At 42.9% G+C, this 8,352-nt stretch overlaps 1 protein-coding gene across 1 annotated transcript in view; it reads right to left on the bottom strand.

Moving 5' to 3' along the window:
* Nucleotides 1-8,352, bottom strand: part of DMAP1 (DNA methyltransferase 1 associated protein 1) — a 28,268-nt gene that overhangs the window by 8,751 nt on the left and 11,165 nt on the right. The window contains exon 7 of the mRNA XM_009584830.1: nucleotides 5,628-5,699. Within this exon, the coding sequence (XP_009583125.1) occupies nucleotides 5,628-5,699 (72 nt within the window). The remainder of the gene's footprint in view (nucleotides 1-5,627; nucleotides 5,700-8,352) is intronic.

Genomic DNA, 8,352 nt, shown 5'->3' with positions numbered 1-8,352 from the left:
GGAAAAACAGTAAAATGCATGGTGCAGAAGAAAGAACTGCACAGGACATTTTTACTGGAGGGTGTTTTATGTTAAAAGCACATTACCACAGTATGACACTATAGTATTTTGCTTTAGGAGATCTGCAGATTCCCAGATAGTCCTACCCCTGCCTCTCACTACAGGCGCAGAAACCAAGCTGAGACCTGTAGAGGTGGCTGCAGGAAATGGAGCCGGCTGCAGCCTCTGAGCTGCATCTGACTGAAACAAATCAAGAGCACAGAAGAGTGTGCTATGATCACAGGGAAGGCCCTAAGATAGGCCACAGGAGGGGGAACTCCGAGGACAGTTTCACATAGTACAAGAACGTCACGTAAAATTCCAGATGAGACACAAATCCAAGAAACTGTAGCAAAACATGCATCTAGTCTTGAATTGATGTTACCTTTCTCCTAAATAATTTAACTGAAACTACACTTACACAAATACAAAAAAACCACAATGACTAATTACACTCTGATCATTATATTGGTTATGCTAATGAAAGAAAAAAGTAATACATATGGTGCTCTGCACAAGTTACATACAGTCAGACTACCTGATGAATGACATCTAAGACTGTGTCACTATGGGCACACAAAGGTAGTAAAAGCTTCTCAAATCAGGACTGGCAGACAAAGGTCCCCAAGGCCTCGTACTGCAGAGACACTGTTTGGTACCTGACAATTCAACAGAAGCAGCAACACAGAGTATCCTTTCCAGAACTACAACTTATTTTAAAAGACCCCATTGCTGTACCCAGAGTGCTCTCTTTATACCCAAGAGCCTACTAAGGCTTTGGTCCAGATGCTCTCCCACACCAAAGAGCTCCATGAAAAAGGTGACAGATGCATTTTCTTTCAGCAATTTAACATTAACTGCCTTTCAGCTTAGCTAAGAATGAGAACGGAGGAAGAGAAGTGTTGGATTCACCTTCTCTAGTTCATTCAAGATTTTGAATCCTTTGCTGTTCTTTTAAAAAATAAATACTCCAATATTTTCATCTTATTTCATTCTCTACAGGCAGGAGTTTGATTAGGAAATGCACCAGCACTCTCTTGGCCCTAATTAAAGGGCATGTAATACAACAAATAGATGGCAATGCCACAACATGAATTCGATCCAGCCTGCATCATTTGTTCATAACTTTTATTCATAGAAATGAGACTACTACTTTCCTTCCACACCTCTGTCAGGCTCCCCATGGAAATTACTCTCATCCACTCTCTTGTAGAGAGCAAAACATACAACTTCGCTAATGAAAAATTGCTAGCAGAAGCAACAAGCACATCTCAGCTAACTAATCCATGGGATGTTCAGATCTGGAAACATAAACTTTCCTACCTAATAAGGGTGTGCTGATCTCCATCAGATTGATGCCAGGATGCCTTGGAGTGCAATCAATACAAAACAAATAAATTATTAATTGCTCCAAGTAATTAAATTTATCAAATCCAAATAAAAATAAATGATATTTTATGGAACTGCTTCCAAAGCTGAACCTCTGAAGGGACAGTATTGATCACAGGAGGACAGACAGATGTTTCACATGTTCACAGACGACGAGGTCTGGGTTTGCATTAATGACAGGGAAGGAACAGAGCCAACAGCCTCCGATGCAGAGTAAACAGGCGGCGTGCTTGGCCATTTAATTGTGGGTCAGACCAAATATGGAGAATAAACATGTCTAAACACATACATACAACCCCATCTTCCTCTAGAAAAATCATTCACCTTGGAGCTGTAGTAAGCACTCAGTTCCCAATCCAAGAAAAAACAAATGGAAGAGAACTCACACACACGCATTCCCCCCCCCAACCACAGTAAATTCTTACTCATTAATCAGTGCTAAAAAAAATGCTCAGCAGGCTAGTAAATATTTAAAAGCTGGTGAGTGTGAATATTTGAATCAATGGGTACTAAAGTTGTACTTGTAATTTTCCTTCCTCTCCTTCTTCTTTAATTGGTCCGACTGGCAAATTGTCTACAAGATCCCAGTCAGCAGATAGAGTCAGGCTGCTCGCTGGAAGCCTTTTCTGAGGGGAGGTGGCCGGCTTTGAATGACTAAGCTGGAGCATCCCTCAGTCCTTTCTGCAGACTGAGATCTCTACAAACTCCTTTCATTCCAGAGTTTTGTTTTGTTTTCAGATGAGACATCACTCAATCGATTCTCTTCCAGTTCCTTTGTTTCCAAACCCGTGACAACAGAGCAAGGACACAGACTTATACCATAACATGCAGCAGTGGGGACACCCTTTTCCATCCATCACCTTCCTTCCTAAAAGCACTGCTGCAGCAATTCAACAGCATTAACAAAATCATAACTTAAAATTCACAGATAAGGCTGAGAGAGAAGATGAGCAACTTAAAACACGCTGAAGAGCTGTTAAGTATGCCAAAGTCAAGCGCTCTGAACACAACAAAGTCAAAGACAAAGGTTAAACTTAAAAGAAAGCTGAACATGACATGGTACAGAAACACTGCGGTGAATTCGAAACAAACTCAGCTCTGCCCTACAGAAGCAACACGATGCCTAGATCACAGATGTGGTTATTGTTGGTTTATCCGGGTCCTCGAAAAGATTCAAGTTCAACAGCTCCCATTTTCCTTTGCTTCAGGCAGATCCCTAGCAAAGCTTTTCTCCCTCATAATTCCCTGCTTTCCCTTTAGTCTCTTCCTCCCCTTTCCCTGTACAAATTCGCTACCCATCTCTCATTTCCTCTGGCTCTTTGGAGCCTGGTATAACAGAAGTTTTCCAGAAGTAACGTTTAGGATTAATAATACATTTCTGGTGTTATTTTCATAACACAGTTTTACTAACAGCAAAGGCAGAAGTCTAAAATTCCTTTTCAAGAAACTCATGAAAGGCTCATCCCCTTCCAAAACATCTGCTACTGCCTCCTGTTCTCAGTAGCACCAAGGCAATACACTGCCTTGAATTAAGATGAAGCTTTTCATAATGCCCAGCTTCCTACTGCCTTACTGACACTTGCAGTCTGTGCTGTCAGGAGGCAGAGGGGAAATCCCATGCAGAGCAAGGGCACGGGGGCTGTGGCCTTCTCTGCCTGTGGCCACAGCCCCATGGAGAACAATGGGAGACTGAAGCCATTGTGATAGAAGGCAGCTTGTCAAACTCACTGGAGAAGATTACTCTTCAGCGTCTGCTGAAGGAGAAACTTTCGGTTATGAAAAATAATGGCCATAAGTGACCACTAATCCTAAGGGGGAAAAAAAAAAGTCTTCAAATTCAGCCTGTGCATAAGATTTTGTAAGCTTTAACAACAGAAGGAATTTGAAAAGCCAGGGCTATTGTCATAAAAACTTCTAGGAAAAAATTAAGTTGAATACAGACTGCTAACTTTTTCTTCAAGGACTCATTTCTATAAATTAATTTTAACTCAAGTTTTCAGACTAATTGTAAATCCTCAGGAAAAAAAAAAAAATCTCTAATCAAAGAGGAAGTGCTATTATCCTGGGGATGATATGGTACATTTTTCACACGTGACAGAGGTTGAGTCCCTGATCTCAGTGCAAAATCCAACTTCACCTAACTATGAAGGCGTAAAGCACGGTAGCAAAGTACAAAATAAAGGAGGACAATAGAAGCCTTTAAGTGAGGAACGCTTTAGGTCCTCAGGCAAAAGAACCTACTGCAAGATTTAGAAATCATTTTCCAATGTGCTCAAGGCAAAATATCTTATGCTGGATGTTGCCAGAGTACAAGTTTCCAGCACAGCATCCCAATTGCTCATTTAGTCCTAGTCGGTTCCCATCCTTATCAATTCCACACCACTGGTGTGTAGAGGGTTTGCCACATAAATCCCACAAGTAAAATAATTCGGATTAGCATGGATTGTCAACTCTATACCACTTAGCACTTCAGCATCTCTTACCAGTTCAAAAGGCCCATACTGACCTCATGTAATTAATTCTCCACATCACCCATAGGTGAAGCAAGTGAATCTATTAGCTCCTGTTTTAAAAACAGGGAAGACTTGAATAAGGAAGCCAGCTGACTGACTAAAAGCCACAAATGAATTCATTTTGCTGGGTTGAAGGCAGGTTTCACATTTCCAAGCAACAAAGTGTTGTTTTCTACCTAGATCAGTGATTTGCAATCTTTTTCAATTTGCAAACCACTAGTACTTCTAATAACAGCATTTATCTCCTTAAAAATTTCAAGCAGAGCATAGGAAGTTGTTCCAGGTCATCTCAGGAGTGTGGATACTGCATGCTGAAAGTTGCTGAATCAGACTGCCATGTCTCAGCTTATCGCTGCATTTTGTGAGCATTAAAGAGAACAGGGAGAAGCACGTAGCACCCATTTTCACAAAGGCTGGGATTTGAATTGCCTGCTTGGCACAGGAAAAGGCTGCTGGCTTTGCCAGATGGTTCCATCACTGACAGGTTATTGCTCAGCTTCTCTTCCAGGGGGGGTAAAAAAATAGAAAAGATCAACTATCACTTATTAGTTTTCAAAATCCAAATCAATCTCCATAAATTACTCTATTTATCTTAGCACCGGAGAACACATCTGCCACGTCTCCATAAATCTCAACACATGCACTGCAGTCTTGCCTGTCACTTGCTGGGATTTTTGACTTCCTCTAGGCTGTAGCCCCTCACTCATACTGGTAGCCCGCAGGTGGTGGCACTTGTACGCTAAAGGGGTCCCCCAGCAGTGACCTTGCTGAGGTATACCGCCTCTAATGTGTACATGCACCCGTACATCAAAGCAGCATGATCCCAAACACATTTCTATTAACAGCCCCAGGGTGTTCCCAGCAAGATCTGGGAAACTATTCTGACATCAAAAGAACATCCCATAAACCAGTCTTTAAAAGTGACCTAAAAAATTACTATGCCAAGTGAAGGTGCCAGGCAAGGAACCTCCTTCTCCACCTTTGCTACAATAAAGCAACTAAAGATAATTTTATTTGGCTAGAAAAAAAAAGCACTTGTACCAGGCAAACAGGATTTTGCTAGGAAAACCCCTCTGAAAACATTCAGTTGGCCAGGCAGGTTTAACTCCCTCAGTATCCCAAAACCTGTCGCTAAGAGACAAGCATCAAGTCTTGCTCATAGAACAGCAAGAAAATTCTTTTCTCAGGGATATCTGTGCGACAGAATGAACAAAGGGGCTTTTCCCCAAAATATTTTCTGACAATAATGGAAATAGAAAGGCTAAAAATTGTATGCGTTTATGTGTGTGTCTTTTTTTCAAGTCACAACCTGAACATCCGGTTCTTAAAAGCACCTCTCATCTGTCAACAAACGTGCTCTACGAGGCCTATTACATTTGGCTGCGTGCTCTGTTTGGACTAGACAGCTCCATTTGGGTCCGTCACATGTGTCTAACAGCAGAGCGGGCACACCAGTGCCACCAGTAACAAACACCAGCAAGTTCAGGTGCCCCTGCAAGATGATGAGCTGGCTTTGACAGAGCCAGCATTCCAGGTTTCTGAGTCTCCACATTTATGGAATTCCTTTCTTATTTTAGAAGCAAGAACTTGACTTCCTTTAGCTATAAAAGGACAACAGATGAGGAGACAGACAAGCAGACTGAAAGACATTAACAGAGGTCCCAAGGCACCAGGACAACAGCCTACCCTCTGGCTTCGCAGCGTGACACCTGCAGATTTGAAGTCAGGAAACTTGATGCCAGCAGTCTCAGGAACAGCCTGAAAGAGATCGAAACAGGATGTGTTGATGGAGGAAACACAAGAAACACACGATTTCATATAGAGACTATCTAAAGGGGAAACACTGTTTCCTATGACAGAGAACCACCTGCCACAGCCACACGTCAGAGCTGAGGCAAGAGGAAAATCCCAAGCAATGGGATTCAGTGCGAAAATCCCAAGCAATTCACTGAGAAAAATACTGCAGTTCAAGGTATCTTTGGAGAGCTCAAGCATTTTTGTTTGGTTGGTTTAAATGCACTGCTCTACACAGATCCTTACACCTATCCATGCAAGCACAAACTCTAACCCTAAATGGTACTCATTATACTAACATATGCATACTTGCACAATATCATCCTTATCTAACTTAGGCCCATTTCACTGATCAAAACAGCCCAGGACTTCCCTAAATCTTGGCTTTTGACTGCAAGTCCTCTAAGGAATGAGCTGAGAAACCTCTGATCTGTACAGACATGAGCCCACTAATGAGGATGTAAGGACTGCACCCCTCCAAGGAGGCCTGCTGTTTATACATGTTTTGCCATTTATCCACTCGTTAGACAGTTTTCGTTCTTCCCCACTTCACATTTTAAGCATAGTAATAAAATAAGGCAAACTTCTAATGCTGCTGCTAGACAGTAGAGCATTTAGTTGCATTTCAACAAAATGGAAAAAAATAAATTAAATCCCTTAAAAATCTGTGCTGCTGAGCAAAGCACAAGGTGAGCATACTTTTAAATAATTAAACCAGCCTACCTGCAGGGCCCTGTGCACTGAATGGTGTGGGGTCCTCTGAATGGGTCACTGATAGTCATGTTTCAATTTATGAATAGCCACAATCTGTGCAAAACACATGCTCAATCACGCTTTTCCAAAAGGAAGAGTCACCTCAAATCTCCCAATTTCTTTGGAGACAGCATTTGCCTTGCTGCTCCCGTACTTCTCTGAGGAAAGGCTCTGCAGCTTGCTCTTTGTTTGTTCCAGAGAGGACTGAGACAACCAGGGCTTCCCCAAGATCATAAGAGATGCTGAAGGACAGTGACTCAATTCCTCAAGTTCCCTGCCAATGACCCTCACATCTCTATCAGCTGTCTCTGTGTCTTGGTCTTGAGGTGGCACCTTACAAACCGCTCTGCGTGGTCAGGCATTAAGATTTTTTTTTCAGTTATCTGTGGTCAGTCCAATAAACAGAGGCCCCAAGAAGAGATTTCTAGACATGACCATGGTGGAGAAAGTATTCTTTAACTACCAACAGGGCTCATGAACTTGTAGGTATCACTTTGATCTTTGGTAGGATGTAGCCTCCCTGCTTGGATTATTAGACAAAGAGGGCTGCAATCAAAAACCAATCCTCTCTGCTTCCTTTCGATGAAGGCTGGCTTTCAAACTCCCCAAACGCTGCCCCCCAGCCCGCTGCTGAACACCCTGACACAAGCAGTGAGGGTAAATCAGCATCGTTGGCTTAGCCGAGACAACTCTGACTGCACTCAGCACATAAGCAATTAAATGGGTTCTTTTGCCTTGCGTGCCTGTACATGCTGTAAACGCTTCAACCTCAATTGACTCTTTGGTAAATGATTTTCCTTTGTTGAAATGATGCTGATGCAGCTCCCGATTCAAATTCTTAGTTAAAATGCAATTTTTTTCTTAACATTTCCTGGCTATAGTTGGTAATTGACTCCTAATGGACTCTGTCATGGTTGAAATGATGCTAGTGCAACAACAGAAACTGCTTCTCTGCCCACCCTGGCGTGCCTATCCACTGTATGCCTGCAGACAGGCACCAGCCAACAAGCGGTATTTAGGGCTGGACTCCCTCACCTTGGCATCCTCAGCATCTTTCCAGCCCCGTTCTCCATCACCACCAATGACAAGCTGCTTTCTTTAGAGAGAGATATGCCAGCCATGGGTGAGCTTTACCAGATCAACCCTCACGGGAATTCAATGCACAAGGTGCCCAGTGATACTATATTCATTATGTGGGGGGCAAAAAAAAAAAAAAAAAAAACCAAACCAAAAAAAACCAACACCGCAAAAAAACCACCCTGTTCTAAGGAAGTGCTGGCCATTAGGTACACTTCATATGCAATAACTGTCTAGCATTCACCGCTTCTCTCCTCTCCCTTCACAGACCCTTTTGGAGGACGATGACACAAGTGCTCTCTCTTCACAAGGTGGAGGGACAGGAATTCCCAGGGACTCACTGGAAACATCTGAGATTTTGTAACAGCCATTTCCTACTGAAGATGCTGAATTTAGTTCAGTCCATGCTGTCCTCTTTCCAGAAAGAGAAACTGAGGTAACATCAAATGTGAATTGAAACGTGTGTTCTGGGCTCCTTAGACTTTAGCTTGGCTCAGGGAGAAATAAGAAGCAATAGCTCCCGGAATACAGGAGTCCCCCAGCTGCTCTGATCACAGCTAAGGATCAGGAGAGGGGCATGTACCGAGCTTGGGGAGACACTGCTGAGACCCAAGAATGGGGAAGGAAAGGGAAACCTGGACTAGAAAAAGAAAACAGGTGAAAGACAACAGGTTTGTGGGACAACCCTGCATAGCAGTACCAGAATACACTTGGGAGAAGCAGGGAGACAGATGCTTCTCCCTGCCATGAGGCCTGAATGGCTGGCGCCAATTTATACCGCTTTCAG

The sequence above is a fragment of the Fulmarus glacialis genome, unplaced genomic scaffold (assembly GCF_000690835.1).
Source record: "Fulmarus glacialis isolate BGI_N327 unplaced genomic scaffold, ASM69083v1 scaffold46769, whole genome shotgun sequence".
Taxonomy (NCBI): domain Eukaryota; kingdom Metazoa; phylum Chordata; class Aves; order Procellariiformes; family Procellariidae; genus Fulmarus; species Fulmarus glacialis.
Note: the sequence above shows the minus strand (reverse complement) of the source record. Positions and strands in the feature narration are given on the sequence as shown.